At 36.6% G+C, this 16684-nt stretch overlaps 1 protein-coding gene across 8 annotated transcripts in view; it reads right to left on the reverse strand.

The window, feature by feature from the left end:
* LOC115454736 (kinase D-interacting substrate of 220 kDa) overlaps window positions 1–16684 on the reverse strand; it is a 49568-nt gene that overhangs the window by 12378 nt on the left and 20506 nt on the right. For 4 of the 8 annotated variants that reach the window (XM_037439508.1, XM_037439503.1, XM_037439505.1 and 1 more), the window contains exons 2-10: window positions 13350–13487; window positions 10373–10570; window positions 8213–8322; window positions 5735–5955; window positions 5348–5505; window positions 3299–3502; window positions 1272–1415; window positions 617–914; window positions 219–426 (exon numbers count right to left, since the gene is read on the reverse strand). In XM_037439508.1, the coding sequence (XP_037295405.1) occupies window positions 219–426; window positions 617–914; window positions 1272–1415; window positions 3299–3502; window positions 5348–5505; window positions 5735–5955; window positions 8213–8322; window positions 10373–10570; window positions 13350–13466 (1658 nt within the window). In that variant the 5' untranslated portion in view covers window positions 13467–13487. Of the gene's footprint in view, window positions 1–218; window positions 427–616; window positions 915–1271; window positions 1416–3298; window positions 3503–5347; window positions 5506–5734; window positions 5956–8212; window positions 8323–10372; window positions 10571–13349; window positions 13488–14464; window positions 14653–15262; window positions 15764–15949; window positions 16052–16684 lie in introns of those variants that run through there. The other 4 variants (XM_037439502.1, XM_037439501.1, XM_037439504.1 and 1 more) reach the window with 3 other exon arrangements.

The following is a 16684-nucleotide window of genomic DNA, read 5'->3' on the forward strand; positions in this document are numbered from 1 at the left end:
TACCATTGTGTATATTTAATTTAGATTACTTTTTAGACGACTTAGTTTCGACTATCAATAGCCAAACCTCGCATTCTAACACCTGATGTCAAAGACAAAATTAGTTGCGGTCCCGCTGTGAATTCATTGGGGAAAGAAAAAAGATTCAGAAAGGCATCTTGTGTACTAAGGTACGTCAGGTGTAGTGGTATCGGTTAGCGTGTGGGAGGAGCACTGACTTGTTGCCGGTGTACCAGAGCAGGTAGAGCGCCAGGTAGATGGCGGCGAACAGCACGCCGCACACCAGCACGGCCACGTGCGGCGCCGCGCCCGCCAGCGCCGCCAGCGCGCCCGCGCCCAGCGCCGCGTGCCACGCGCCCCACCACACCGCCCACGACCACGCCCAGCCCGACGAGCTCCACTGCCGCGCGAAGTTCTTCATCTCCTCTGCGCAGACACACCCGCTTACTCACTTACTCACTTACTATGTCTATACTATACTGTCTATTATTAAATAAAATGGCCGCTTGTCGATTACATCCTCCAAACAGAAGAAGTAGAAGTATCAAGTAAAGCAAGATATGGCAATGGTACTTATTTCTGAATCAAATAATATTGTCCCACGAAGTTTACTTACCTTTCAACTTATTGAGCAAGAAGGACTTGCCCGAGCCCCACCTCGCGTAGAGCCCCACAGTGATGGGCACGGACAGACTGGGCTCGGACAGCATGTCTGCGAGCGCGGCGCTGTAGAGCTCGTACCCGAGCATGTTCTCGTTGTCCTCGTTGGTGTTCAGTTTGCGCGCTCCGAATATTTGGCCCAATATTGTCTTATTGTAGCTCATGTCTATGTTGTACGGCGTCTCTTTGTTCTTGTTCGGTTTGTATAGCAATTGACTATTCTTTGGATTTCTGAGGAGTATTTCGACTATTTGCTGTAAAAACAATATCATGTTAAAATTCAAGCAGAATTTTGACTTTTTTGGAACTTTAATTGATCAAAATAAAATCTGTTGCAAAAATTATTGTTCTGAAAATAGTCACAGCTCTTTACATTTCCTCATCCTTTAGTCCTTGAATGTAACGGCTGCATTCCCATTCGTGACTCATTTCAGCTAAGCCATAAATATTTATGATGGTCATAGATAAAACATGACTGATCTAAAATTGAATATTACCTAGAGACTAGAGAATAATAGGAATTAATGGGTTTGTGACGTAGTTTGTGCCCAATTACAATTAATTTCAGACCGGTCATAAAGACTGAAGATAGCTGCATGTTGGTTCCTTACCTTAGAGCGAGCCCGCATGGCGATGTGCAGCGCGGTGTCGCCGCGATTGTCGGTCACGTTCACGCGCGCCTTCCTCTCCAACAACAACTGCACCATCTCCGCGTTGCGCGATCTTACAGCCCTTAGCAATGGAGTGTCCCCACTCTGCAACCATTTAGATTTGTTATAAAAGCTGTTCTCGGCATATATAATGTATGAACTAAATAATTAAAATACAGCCCTATACAATTTCAATAGGTATAACATAACCTAATATTGTTCTGGACAAACAATAATAATATCCATAGAATACAGTGAGGTTCTACAGTTTACAGTGATTACCATAAAAGCCAAATCGCAAATTTATAGTACATTGTTAATAAAAACGTTGCTCGAAATCGTGGTTCATATCTGTTAAAGTTAATGCCAAACTTCTGGTGTGCTCTGAAGTTTGCTTCAACGATAACACGTTTATATATGAGTTTTGAAATATAATACTTACAGTACATCAAGGGAAACGAAATTCAGAAGAAATTAAACCCAGCTTATATGTATTAATATAAAAAATATTATAGGTATATACACACATAATACACCTTTATCTACGTCGATGTAGGCGAGGTGCTACCAGGTTACTTTTCGCCATGAGTATTTCGTCACATGATATAATAAGGGGTAAACCTATCCCCATATAGGGTAAAAATTCTAAATTACGGCTAATATTAAGTAATAAACCCACTATCACTTTAACTTTTTCCAACCCAAGATCTTAGACTGGTGCTGTACTGGGCAGTGTGCACCGTCCACATAGTACGCCACCCAGGCAGTCCGTCATCGTATAGAAGATTACAGGAACAATTAAATTCCCTACTTGTGATAAATGACAATAATTTGTATACTTTTTATTTACATGTATTTATTATTTAATACATTGACATTTGCGTTAAAAATAATATCAGGTAAATATAAACTGAAACAAAGTCAGCCGCGGAAATTATCTAGCGTACGTTAAGAGAAAAACAAATATTTGATGAAATACTAAACCCGCTAGCAAACTTCACAGATGTTTCATAATGATGTAGTCATAATACTATCTCTCTAGAAGCATTGCAAGTAAACTTTAGAACCTATTTTATAAAAGAAATCCCTCGGGTGCACGCTGCAAGATAAGGCGACCATGAGGGAACATAAAAAGCAACTTTATTTCCTAGGTCATAAAGAAGGATAAGTGCTGTTATATCATTTCGCAAAGGGACTTCTTGACATAAAATGGAATGGAAGTCTGAAAAGATGGAGATTACTGGGCGGGGTAGAGATGTGGTATGAGGTATCGTTCCGGTGTTAGGTTATATATTATTTTCGTTGGTCAATTTTATGTATTTCGTCTGATTTTTTGTATTCCGCTCAGTATCTCTTCTTACAATGTGGAAGTAAACAAATCAACAGAAAAATAACAATGTATCTATCTCGACAAACTTCTTTCTGTTGACATTTTACCTATTCTCAGGTTCAAGGTATATCGATCTCACTTTTATCTTACGTCGTAATGTAGGTCGCACTATCTACATTAACGTAATGGTTTTAGTCGGCCATCGCATGACTATTGAACGTTTATTATCTAATTTCAGGAACATTAGATGATTTTACCTTTTTACTAATTATGAACTAAGTTGTAAGTGATTATTGGAATAAAACTGATAATATTATGACGATTCAAACTACAACTGAATAATGATAGATCATAGAAACCCTCCGCTTCTCTAACAGTAAGTGTCACGACTCTCCATAAACACCATCACTACCTAAAATTTGGAGTCAAACGCACTTTTATTACCCCGTGAGCCTGTTTCACAAGTTTCAAGTTATTTGAAAGTTATCGTATTATAAAGCTAATGTAGATAGAATTATTTTAAATATATTATTTGGGAGAATAGTTTAGGGCCTGGTTTTTGTTTTTGGTCTACTTATACATTTATGTGACGAGTAACATTTCTCAGATGTGAAACAGTCCCCAAGAGTTCAGTAGCTGTAAATTATTTTCTACTTACAACAGTACAGTGTTCCAGGTCAGGGTTGGAGGCGAGCAGCAGTTTCAACATGGCCACATGGCCCTTCTCCACAGCGGTATACACGGGAGTCTTCTTCTCCTTGCCCGGCAAGTCTACATCCACGTGCTTCTTCAGCAAGGCTTCCACAATGTTCTTGTGTCCTCCTTTCACTGCGTGTATTAATGGTGTGTCTTTTGAGTGGTCCTGTAATTAATAAGATACCTATATATTTGTGTCATGGAGGCTTAATTTGAAAAGGAGTTAGTTAGGTTTAATATGTGAAAAAGTTAATAATGGCTAAAATTTGATTTACTATGTAAAATGTGGTGAAGAGAAGAAAATTTTCAATATACAATTATTGCACGTAAACTTTCTTGAACTTTTTTTAGATTTTTATTAGTAAACATTAGAAACAATGAAAAAAAGTCACTCGGTAGATTAACTATGAATATAGGTACGATATAGGAATAAACGACTACCTTATAAGTGTATTGCCATACTATTCATATTGTATGTTAGCAACACAGGAAACTAATTTATGAAAGTGTGCCTAGAAAAAAGCAATCTAATCACACAATGTAGGATGCTTTATTGAAACACGATAAGAGAGGTCAGCGACTTTTAATTCCAATCAAATAGGAGTGCAGGGTATCGTCGCTGTCATTTTAGACTAGCGAATTCAGACTGGCCTAGCAAAAACTAATAGTCAAACATATTTTTTGTGCGAAATAATTATGTGTATCGAAACTTATTGTCAGATGTCCAGTCTAGTCATTATTATACATTATAAAATGTCATTAAAATAACGGACTGGTTTTTATGTAGAGTATTCTTTTTTTCACAATGTGACGGCAAATATTACCAATAGATTGGAATTACCCGTATTGATCAAGCTATAGTTATTGTTAAGTTTGATTGCCATTTGGCCGCGTTATGGAAGCGCGAGCGGGGCGGATGCGACGGGGAAGCGTGTTGACAGCGATTGTGCGGCGGCTCGGACTTCCCCGCGTACCGTTTCTTTGTCGCTGTCATGTCGGACACTATTCAACAGGTCCAAACGGCATTGTGCTTGCATCTACTAAGAACGCAGCTTTACCGATTTTTATTTATGATTACCTTCTCCTTGCATCTTAACGGTTTTTTCTAATAAATATATTTAATGTACAGACACGGAAAATCTAAGATTTTATTATATACTAGCTTTTGCCCGCCTCTCCGCCCGCGTTATAAAGTTTTTCAGGCTAAAGTTTTCTGTTATAAAAGTAGTAGTTTCCCGGGAGCCTATGTTTTTCCCAGGGTCTCAAACTGTCTCCAAACCAAATTTCATCTTAATACGTTGGGTAGTTTTTGAGTTTAACACGTTCAGGCAGACAGATGCAGCGGGGGACTTTGTTTTATAATATATTTTTTAGAACTTTTTAAGTGGAACAATCCCGTCATACATCATTGTTGCATAACTTTAACCGTTTACGCAGCGCAGGCAACGGAAGCTCTCAAAACTAATAATTTTCCCCGTTTTTGCAACATGTTTCATTACTGCTCCGCTCCTATTGGTCATAACGTGATGATATAGAGCCTATAGCACTCCAGGAACAAAGGGCTATCCAACGCAAAAATATTTTTTCAGTTTGGACCGGTAGTTCCTGAGATTAGCCATTACTGCTCCGCTCCTATTAGGTATAGCATGATGATATATAGCCTATAGCACTCCACGAACAAAGGGCTATCCAATGCAAAAATATTTTTTGAGATTAGCGCGTTCAAACAAACAAACAAACAAACTCTTCAGCTTTTTATAGTAGTATAGATAAGTATAGATGATATTATAGAAAGAAACGGTGTCAAAAACAATAAAATTTAGAATGTCGTTATTGCAGGTCAAACTTGCTTTCTAACAGCAACATAAATAAAGGGAAAATTAAAATGTTAGTCACCCAAAAGAAAGTAAGAATTGGATTTATAAGCAAAATAATTTGTAAATCACAAGAACATATTCAATTGTGCCAATTTAATATTGTTTCAGTTGACGAAATAAGTAAATGAATTTACCTGCACATTGATGTAAGCGCCGGAGTTGATAAGGGCTAAAGCGATGTCATAGTAACCCTCCTTGCAAGCGATGGCCAACGCAGTATAACCGTCCTTGTCCAACGCGTTTACGTTCGGCTTGTGTTCCAACAACATTTGGACGATCTCGAAGTGGTTACCTATTGTAGATAATATGAAGTAGGTATGTACTTAAGTATCTAAATAGACCATTAATCATAAACATAACGTTATGAGTGCACAACATAAAAATTCTTTAACCCAGCGACGCATACTGTCTGTATGACTGAAGTCTAGTTAAAGCACTGGAAATACAACATCGTTATTATAATTGCAAGATTCAGAACCGCTTGATGAAAATAACTTGCATAACATGTAGTGGTAACTGACCCTGCGTGGCCTGCAGCAGCGGCGTCCAGCAGTACATGCCGGCGGTGTTGGGGTCGGCGCCGGCGCGCAGCAGCGCGGCGCAGGCGGCGGTGTCGCCGGCGCGCGCGGCCCACGTGAGCGCGGAGGTGGCGTACTTGTCGCACGAGTTGGCGCGCGCGCCCGCCGCCAGCAGGCGCAACACCACGCCGCTGTGCTTGCGCCCCGCCGCCCACACCAGAGAACTGCACATACACGCTGCTTTCACACAAGGACATTCCTTCATCTTTAAAATGACTAAGTTAGAGTTAGGGTGTGTGATGTACCTCTTCCATAACCACTGTACGATTTATTTTTATTCTCAATATCAGATAGGTATTAGGTACACAAAAATTCGTGTTGAATGTGATAATTTTGCCCGCTTTATCTTTGTTTGCGTCGAATGAGATCGAAGCGATGGTAGTCTAAATAAATGGACGTGTTTGAAAAGTTTTTTTTTAAACCGAAAAGAGGGTGTTTAGGTAAGTATATTATAAAAACAAGTTTAGCATTTATAAGATCATCTGATAAATTCTTGATTTCTAATAGTAGGGTACTTATTCAATTCATATCTTTTTGGATTATAGTACAGTGCAACAATTCACTAATAAGCTCGGAGACGACGATTAAGTTTTGATGATTGCGCCGACAATTGATTGTATTTTTATTAACGTAGATTAATCAAGTTTCAAAAGCAATTAATCCGAGTAAAAGTAAAAATATATATTAGATTTTTTAATTTTTTTTAATTATTGACCTATACGTTAGATTTTTTTAATTATTGACCTATACGCACCCATTTATAAAATACATAAATATTTTTCAGAAGTCGTTAACAAACAAGTGGGTACCCTGTATTGTAAATGATGACAAGATCGATGTCTTGCTGATCTCTAAAGAAGGAATAGGCCTTTCCTTGAAAGACCCGAACGGCAGTTTTTATGACAGTCTCAATATAATCTCCGACCCGGCCCCGAGAATAAACAAATCAAACTACATCATTTGTCTAATTAAGGCATTTAAAGTAGAAGCGAACAATTTGTCTTTTGTATATTATATGTTTATATACAAAACTTATTATGTTATCTTTTTGTCTATATAAATAATAGTCAGTCTCATTAGAGATTTAATCAGTTAATTTTAAATAACTTATTAGTTTGAAGTTTAGTATTGTATTAAAGTATAATATAAATGATGTATTGCGAACGATAATACATCACAAATAAAATTAAGTATGTCAAAAAACGGAGGTAAATCGTGTCAGAATACCTATAATCAAGATACGTAAAATTATCAAACATATGTAAACGGTGAAACGAGCATGAATAACTAGCAGGTTAATCGATGCTTAAGGATAAAATCACCTCACAATACCTTTACTAAGTACTTTAATATTTAGCGTTTTTATTTTAAATCTACTACAAAAATAATTATTTTCCTGCTATACATATGGCACTTTACATTAAATTTGCAAAACTTTATGTCATTCAAATAATCTTGAATATTTCACAGGATACAAACCTTATTTGCGTAATGGCTAATCGTTGTGCTTTATTTTGCGAGTAAACATTATGATATATGATGACAAATAAAAATACAACACTGTATGCACCTACTTAATAAGAATAAATTAAAATCATTAACATATCATGAACGACATTCGATTTTTTATAAATAAGGAAACACGTAGTAAAAAAATTAATGCGTCCTAATTTTTTAAAGTTGTACCGCGAACCAGTTTGCCTTGTGTGGCCAATTTATGAGGACATAGCTATAACATGTACAATGCCCCTCATCAATACTACAATAAGGTATTATCGTAAATCGAAATAACAGGATTGACTTCACAAACGTGACCGAGCCACACGTGCCAGCGTAAGAAATTTAATGTATCCGCAAAAACTATGACGAATCAACGTTTTGATTATGATGATAGATACACGAAAAATCAATCAAAATCTTTCAATTATAGGCATGTTTCAATTATTTTTTTTGAATTCGTTGAAACTTGAAATATAAGGACTGTATTTAAAGCAGTGGCGGAATTAACCAACACGAGGCTCCGGGTAGAGAATAAAAAACGAGGCGAGGTCCCTGGCGGAACAAAAACAGTTCCCCGGTTTAAACAGTTCATCGCTAAGATCATAAAAAAGGTCCTCCAAGACACCGCGCGAGGCCCCTGTAAGTGCGAGGCGCCGCGCCGGGCGCTGCCCGTTTCAGCCCTTGCCCCTAAGGCCGCCTCTCATTTAAAGTCTAATAAAAATGTCTGCTTACAAACGTAAATTAAGAACAATTGCCACAAATAAAATAAAATATAACTGTTACATTTTTTCTAATTCCTACTCCATCTTTTGTATTTTCACGCCATGGTTGTAATAGTATACCGGCTTGGTATTGGAATCTTTGGTACGGGCAGTAGCACAATATATACCAGGCCAGTTTTAGCATATAAATGTGTCGTACTTGATGTTGTAGTTGCCGTGCGCATGCACATCGGCGCCTTTCTCCAGCAGCAGGGCCACCACATCCTCGTGCCCCTTGTACGAGGCCCACATCAGAGGCGTCCATCCTCCCTGGTGACAATTATATATGTTTATATACATAATACTAATTTTTGGTTAATTTAATAATTCGTTTTTTATTAGAGTATGGATTGCAATTTAAATATATTACTATGTCTCGTTAAAAATAATATAGTAAATTCCCTGATATATTAACATAGTAAGCATATTTACTTTAAGAAAACGATGTATTTTGATGTGAGCATTCAGTTGGCACATAAATTATTCTAATAAACGTAAAGTCACTACGGTTAGCGAATACGTCAACGCACTAATTGCGTAAATCATGACCCCATTACCGATTTAGCCACAAACAAAAATATATTCTCATACATCAAACGCATTCTAACGGTTATGCGTACAACTCTACAAATGACAAAAGCCCTTCCAATATTTACGCAGTCGAACACACATTCCCTACACATCAACACCCACGGTGGTTATTAGTGTCGACGCACACTTACTGCCCCAATATCAGTTCAGCTCCGCCACAGAAATGGAGTAATGAAAAATGGACTAAATCAATGTGACACACAGTGCATTTTGTACAGAAAACTTCGTGATCATCATATTGATTCAAAATTCAAGTCTAAGAACAAAGGACAACAATGTATATAAAATGCTTCATTCTCTCCGTTCAATATTCTGTTTTGACACACGACAGCGTCCATCTTGTGGCGAGGGATAAGTATGCGTCTCCCTTAATGTTACAACACATTAATGTCAATAGACAGGTTTGAAACAGGACTGATCTATTTATATAACTCCCAGTAAGAGATACTTACTGTAAGAACCTGTTTAACTGCACCGTGAACGTCGTTGAGAAATTAGTTTCTTTGGATACTCACGTTTTCTTATCATGTTAAAATCTTCGAAGAACCCAGAGCTCGCACATCGTTGAGCGAACTACATAATATTTCATTTACAAGACACTTAATGATAGCAATAATTAGCGTCGTCAACCAAAATTACACATACGACGAGCCTAATTGTTTACGAGACAATATTGTAACGGGCGTACCTAGACGAGTTGATGCAATTATATTTTAGTCAGATTACAGTATGTGGATGTCAGTGACATCTTGGCACGGCTCCACGTCAAGTATAAATACACTTATTTTGAGTACGTAGTCCAGTTTAATTTTTGGGCTCTGGTATATTGTCAACGTAAGGTTCATAATGTTGCATTTTTACATGGATATGTGGATACGTACTAAAAATTTTAAGAATTTTTATAAAACACGAGAAATGTATTCCGCCAATAAAAAAATTAATTAAACAAATAATAAAGATGTAAACCGTAGAAAAAAAATATCACATAAATATTTCAATTTTATCCATCACACGTAAAGTATGGAGCACCCAACTAGTTGCGTGGGCATGGTTTTGTGTTAATAATATTAGTCTATTTAATTAATTTATTTTTACACGTGATTCATGTTGAATGGTTGCCACGCCACGATGCACATTTGTCATGTAAATGAATCGCGGAAATCATCTGTCCCACAAATATTCCACATATAATGAAAATGTAACATTATTAGGTTTAAGAGTCAAACACGGGCGAAACCCGTGATTACGTTTTGTCTATTCAAATTATTTCTGGCAAAAACTTGAAGAGATAAATTACTGGCAACGGATTTTATAGTATTGTGTAAGTTCAGAATAACAGTGTAAATACAGACTGAAACGACATTGAAAGGTCTATCGCGGTAAACAATTAAATATCTTTAAAAGATTCTACTACGATCTCTATAAATTACATCTACCAGTGTAGACTCTCTATGTATAAAACTAATCTAAGTTCATATATTTCACAAGCTACAAGCATATATAAATTGCTTGCTCGTCTTTCCAAAATATATCAAAAGAGAAAAAGTATGCAGCAACTCAAAGGTAGGTCAAATGAATAAGAAATGTCATGTATATAAATATGTTTTACGATTACTAGACCCAAGACCAAAGACTTACCGTCTAGCGTCTGCTAAAGTAATACCTCCGGTATCTCGAATATCTAAGGCGACAACTCCTAAAATCAATCATTATTTTAATAGGAACTTACACAGTCTCTAGAGTCTACTCGCGCGCCAGCATCCAAGAGTTCTTTAGCGACGTTGAGATGACCGCCACGGGCGGCGAAGGCCAGGGGCGTCCATCCGTCCGCATCGGCTGCGCACGCGTCTGCGCCCGCGCCCAGCAACAATCGCAGCGCTGCAATGCGACCGGTTTCGGCTGCACACATAAGTACCGTTGTGCCATTCTGTGGACAAAACATATTATTTAGATCATGCTCTTTGGAAGCAAGAGTGAACTGCCTCTGTCAAGTTGTATTACATAGTTTAGTATAGAAGCATCAAATGCGTAAGACCATGCAACAGAACTGTAATCGGTGTATAATCTACAAATAACAGCCAATTCTGGATTACTTTCAGTATTGTTTTTACTATTTGCTATAAATTCATTAAGTTTTTTTTAAACATGAGAGATATGTGGTGAAAATGGACGACATTCTACCAAAAAGTAATTTCTACTAGTGACATAAAAGCTTTTAAAAATAACCTATTGCGATATGGAAAAGGTAAATAGAGAGAAACGTATAGGCCCGGAATAATCAAAATATAATAAAGTTAAAAAGTGCGGCTTTCAAATTCTAAAGTGAGTTTTAATTCATTGCTGCGCTGAGGTGTTACCATTGTTCACCATAAATGATGTATTTAAAATATTGAGTCAGTTATTTTGATGGCTAACTGTACGACTTCTACATCAGTATTATTCGATAAGGCGCCATCAAAATATATCCACTAACGATCGGCGCTCACAACAAAGTTGCGTCGACTATGTTATTTACAAATGAACTTCCTTAATTTCTTGGAATAAGAAATCAACACATGATACAATTATAAAGTGCTCGGCAGAATAACTACGAGTTGCATATTTTCAACGTTCAATGTTTTGTTTTTATATTAAAAAAAATATTGTGTGCAGGGATTTATTTCTAAGAAAGCTTATCATAATAAATAAAATCGTAGAAATATCGTACATATAGTGATAGATTTCTATGAATCGGTCTCGATACCACCCAGTACACCAACTTAAATAACAAGTGACAAAGCGTTTGCAACCGACTGTTATCACCGTTTGACTTTATTGAACATACCTACTTTAAATCTTGATTGAGTAAACGCGATTTAATTCCATCAATTTTATTCAAGGTCTACCTTAACGAAAATCTTAAACGGAAAGCATTATTTCAAATTCGTGTTAAAAATAAATATGTGCTAAATATTTCTAAACTTTTGAAAGAGATTCTGTTGTCGAATGTCAGGTAGAGCGTTCGTGATTCACACTGTGACCTCACTGGGCCGCTACGGTGAACATGTGATGGTAGCAAGATGTTCCTACCACGCGCCGAACGTGATCTTGCCAATATTTTAAATTTTAAAATGAGCTTTATTCTTCGACAGATTTCGATGCTTGTTTTTATACAAGGGTCTTTTACGTGTTGTCCTTTTTTGTCATCTTTATTACAGAAGTTCGTGCTAGTCTTGAAAGCTTGACGGTGGTCCACGTTGGCGTGACCAAAAATTGGAATCCACGACAATGTATGTAAAGTACTAAAATGTTGGCTTGACTTCACCTATCAGTGTAGGCAGATGATATTGATAGGGATCGTATGAGGAACGGTGACCCCAACATAACCCCCCACGATGGCTGATCGGTTGTTGTTATGCAGTTTCTCTGCAAAACTTAAAAAACATAGCTCCATCGCATCCAGCAAAATCGCGAAAGGAGTCTATGAGAACAAAAAAGGTTTGGAGACCTCTACCTTATTCCAAAAAGTCTAAAACAATTAACTAGTCTCAGCTGGACACGTCCAAACCTAGCAATTAAACTAGGCGTAAGATTTTATAATATTGTTAGGTAACAGTCTTGAATCTCAAGTAATAACAATCTTGTTCTAAAGGTATCTGGAATTAAAAAGTTTATTTTCTAAAATAATCTAAGTTGTTATCAACAAGGTGTTTTGTTACTAATGAATAATGATATTACTACGCGAAGTTAATTTGTTTTTAATAAAAATACCAGATAATACAAAATATTTACAACGGTATCACGGAACAGTATAAAAATGATAAGATTAAAAGTCATTTTATGAAGTTTTTTATGAACCCTACGCAGTTTCGACGATGGAAAAAATTTTCCTCACAATTTATGTAAATTGGAATACAACGAAAATCCAAAATTTCATCTTTAAATTCATACATAAATGAGTCTAAATCGATAGCAATTGTATAATAGACTTAGAAATGTTTTGTTTTATATTGTATGTGTGTATTATTTTGAATCTTAATCAAGAATTTTAAAAATAATAAAGACTTCATTATAATAGCAAATGGATAAAACAATTATTAATTAAAAAACTCATTAAAAAGTGAAGGAATCTTTGAGCGTAGGGTATAGTAACCCTCCGAAGTTTCAGTATTGTTTCGTTTTTGCATTGAGTACGGAAAATTCAAAATAATATTAATGTTATTGTCCAATAAGGTACAAAACGACCTCAACCTTTTTTTACTTGTAATTTATAAAGGACTCAAAATGATTCAACATATTTTAATACTAAGGAGGTTAGTATTACACAAAATATTTTATATTCAAATTAAATGTTAAGCCAGTATCCATTATAATCAAGATATCGTTTTTTGCAGAAAGTACAGTTGTAAACAGGAAAAGTACTTAATTGTTTATAACGCAGTTTTTACTGTTATTGTGTGCATAATATTCGGATTCCGACGAATAAACTGTTCAATTAAATTCAATTTCCAGTTTTTAGTTCGTATGATATTTTATTAGTTTCCCTAGAAGTAAAATGGCTCGCTCTACGGAAATATAACATTATCGATCTGATATAAAATACATCATCTTACTTTAGGTATACCTTTTTTATATTTTCCTAAAATCAACACATTACTTCTAATTCAATTAAAAACAACTAAGAATCAACTGACAAAAAATATTATCAAATTTATTGGAAAACATACCTCATCTCTATCGTCGATATTGGCATTTTTGTTGTTGACGAGGTACTGCTGCAGTTCATCGGTATTCTCATTGTGCACCAACTGGTAGAGGGTCCTGAAGCACGCGAGCGAAATCATCGACTCGCTGCGGTGAAGACTCTGCACAGAAACAAACTCATCAATGACAATATGAACCATAGTCGAATACAAACAGGTTTGGTTTTCAGACAGATTTTGAAGCAGCGTGTTAATAATAAATCCACTCGTCCTAAATATATTTTTTTTTGTATAGGAATTTTGAAAAAAGTCTGTAAATTTTTAGAAGTCTAAATAATGCGTTGAATTCTTGGGATAATTATTTGTAACACTTTTAAGCCATGTTCATTACACACGCATTCATTTTCAACCACCAACGCATTTTAAACAGCGTGCGATTGCAAGCGTTGTCATTCAAAACCATACCACGATTTTTAAGTCGCTCAAATAACTTTGTAAAATACATTATATTTACTTTTACTATAAAAAACACTAAACTTCTGACTGTAGGTTAATATCAAAATTTAACTTTAAAGTGTGAATAAAATACATAGGTAATTACAATATATGCACTATTGCGCTATACACATATACCTCTCAATAACATGTCAATTGAAGATACGGTTAAATAATATTTTAATGCACTTATATTACATTGTAATTAGAATCGCGTGAAAGTTCACTTGCGCGCGCATTTTGCAGCGACTAGTTCTAGTAAGCTAGTCTCGTTCAGTTGGCGCGCAGGCTTATTTGCATATTAAAATTAATTAATAACACAAATGAATAAACATGCATAGCACATTCGTATCAAAACAACTCAACAATATAGAATCAATCGGACAAAGGAAGACTGTCTCAATTCAGTAAGTATGAATTAATGACAAATTAAATAATGTTATGCACCTATTCAATTCACAGAATGAAAATGATGCCAAGCTTTAAAAATTACATATTTTTAAAACTTTACGTTTGTTTAGACAAACTAACGTTACTAGATTAATAATGTTGTTTTGCACCTCATATCGTATTTACTTCTAATTGTTATATCGATAACGCAAAAATATGATGTTTTTATTTATTTCAAACAAAACATTAAACACCTCGGCAACGTGTAAATTCCAACGCAGCATGGCGTTACCCACTAGTCACTACCATAGATTTCTTACGTACTGCTGACGGAATCTTACTCTCTATAGCTTAACAAACGCCAAAGAATCTGTATAATACACTCGAGATACGCAAGAACAAGTAAACGTTTGCACGGCACAGTTCACAGCATGTACTGAACATAATAATGTATAGTTTATAGATATAATGATAACGGATATCACAAGGTAGCCCAATAAACTATACATTGTTGCACGCATTTAATAAAATGGTATATAAAATTTTACATAATTAGGCAAATGTACGCGATTATTTATTGCATGGTAAACAAACGTCGCGTCGCTTCGCGCTGAACATTTCAGCCTAGTTATACATACGTGTTTGTCGTCAATAAATTCTTTCCAACTCTTTGTAAACGACTGTTATGACATTTACAAAAAAGCTAACACTATACACTAATGACCCGATGGTAAATTCATTACGACAATTACCAAACTGAGTTCCTACGTTGTTTTGCAGATTTTAAAGTTTAAAAGCGTGCTTTATTCAAATATTATTTCAATAATCGTAAACACCACGTTGCCCTAATACGTTACTCGAAAAAAGTAAGCAGTTTCCGTGAACTTCAAAATCTTTTTTATATGGCACAAACGATTGTAAGTTATATTCTTATTTATATTAAAATTAATCATGCAATAGTCACTCTTAAGAATAAAAATAAAAACCTTGTTAATAATAGAAAAAGCACACAAAACACATTATATTCACACACGTAGCATCACTACGCAGACCGTATTGGAGTGTCGACGCAGGGCGAAACTATGGAAAGCTGCGAAGCCATGGCTGAATCGACGTTGCTCGCCAGGTGGTGCCGTCACTGTGAACCTGGGCACGTTCAAGTGAGAGCCGGCCGATAACGGACCCTGCACTTCTGTGTTTCCACCAATCTGCAGGTGCAGGATGGATGGCCGCCGTCGTTTATGCTGCATCGGGGGTGCCAGCATGGAACCTGCGAAGCTGTTACTCTTAGCGCGCTGCGGTGGTGTCACTTCTTCCGTGCAACTAATTTCCGATTTCTCCGACTCTGTACAACTTCTTTCCGTATCCGAAGACGTTGGAGATTCCCGCACGATTTCTAGTGGAGGCCCTTTCTCCATGGGCATAGTAGGTGGCCTGGACACATTCTTTGGTCTATGTATATTCGCGATAAGACAACGTATATGCACATACTCATTAGTGTCGGTCTTAGAATCTGGAAAGTGCGGCGGGAGGGACATGGTGTCTCAACTACTCGCATAACAAAACAACACGCGCGAGTGGTTCCTGTTATAGATTGGTGAATGTGACGAATCGAGTGCGATACGAGCAGCACGACGACGCGGCCCGCGCTGGGCGGTTACTATTTAGAGTGTGGCGCGGTTGACGCTGGGCGGGAGGAGGGCGGTCGCAATGAATGAACGCGTGCAGTTAATACGTACAAGAGAGTAAGTGCTGTACGTTCGCAAGGAGATGCGTTTGAAGATCGCGGAGGCGGAACGGTGAGCGGCTCGCTTCGGGGGCAGCATATCGCGCGGTGTCCGATCAGACAGTGTGGACGCCGTGAGGTCACTTGTGCCGATCCCCCCCGCCGCACCACCACCATTTTGTGTTTGATGCTTTAACTTTAACTTAAACATCCATCATGATAACGACGTACGCTTGACCTGTCCGCTAGACAGTAATAGGTTTTTTAATCATAATTATGACTATTGCTTGTGCTATTGTAAGCAAAGTGCGTCAAAGCTTTCTCTTTGATATTATTGATAGAAATAACACTAAAGCTTCAAAGAAATTTCATACAGAGAGCATAAAATAAAAACTTTACTGTTACAAATATAATAGAATGTATTAACATTGTGTATGATTTATTCAAATACAACCGGTCTGCACTATATCGCACTTGTTTATCTGCTACGAGCAATAAGATTGTGGCCGAGGTGAAGATCCGCAACCCAAGTGGAATAAAAAGATTAACGGGGTTACAGGATTCCAGCCTGCCAACATTAATTTCGAGAGTATTTAAACTGGACAACGAGTACAAATAATTTAAAAGCAATAAATAATTTCTTGAACAATGAATTATAATCTTAACCGAGACGAATTCGAATAATTATCAATTAAAAGATATTTTTTTCGTGTAATACATTAAACGTTTTAAAAGCATTTTTTTATTT

The sequence above is a fragment of the Manduca sexta genome, chromosome 17 (genome assembly GCF_014839805.1).
Source record: "Manduca sexta isolate Smith_Timp_Sample1 chromosome 17, JHU_Msex_v1.0, whole genome shotgun sequence".
NCBI classification, from domain to species: domain Eukaryota; kingdom Metazoa; phylum Arthropoda; class Insecta; order Lepidoptera; family Sphingidae; genus Manduca; species Manduca sexta.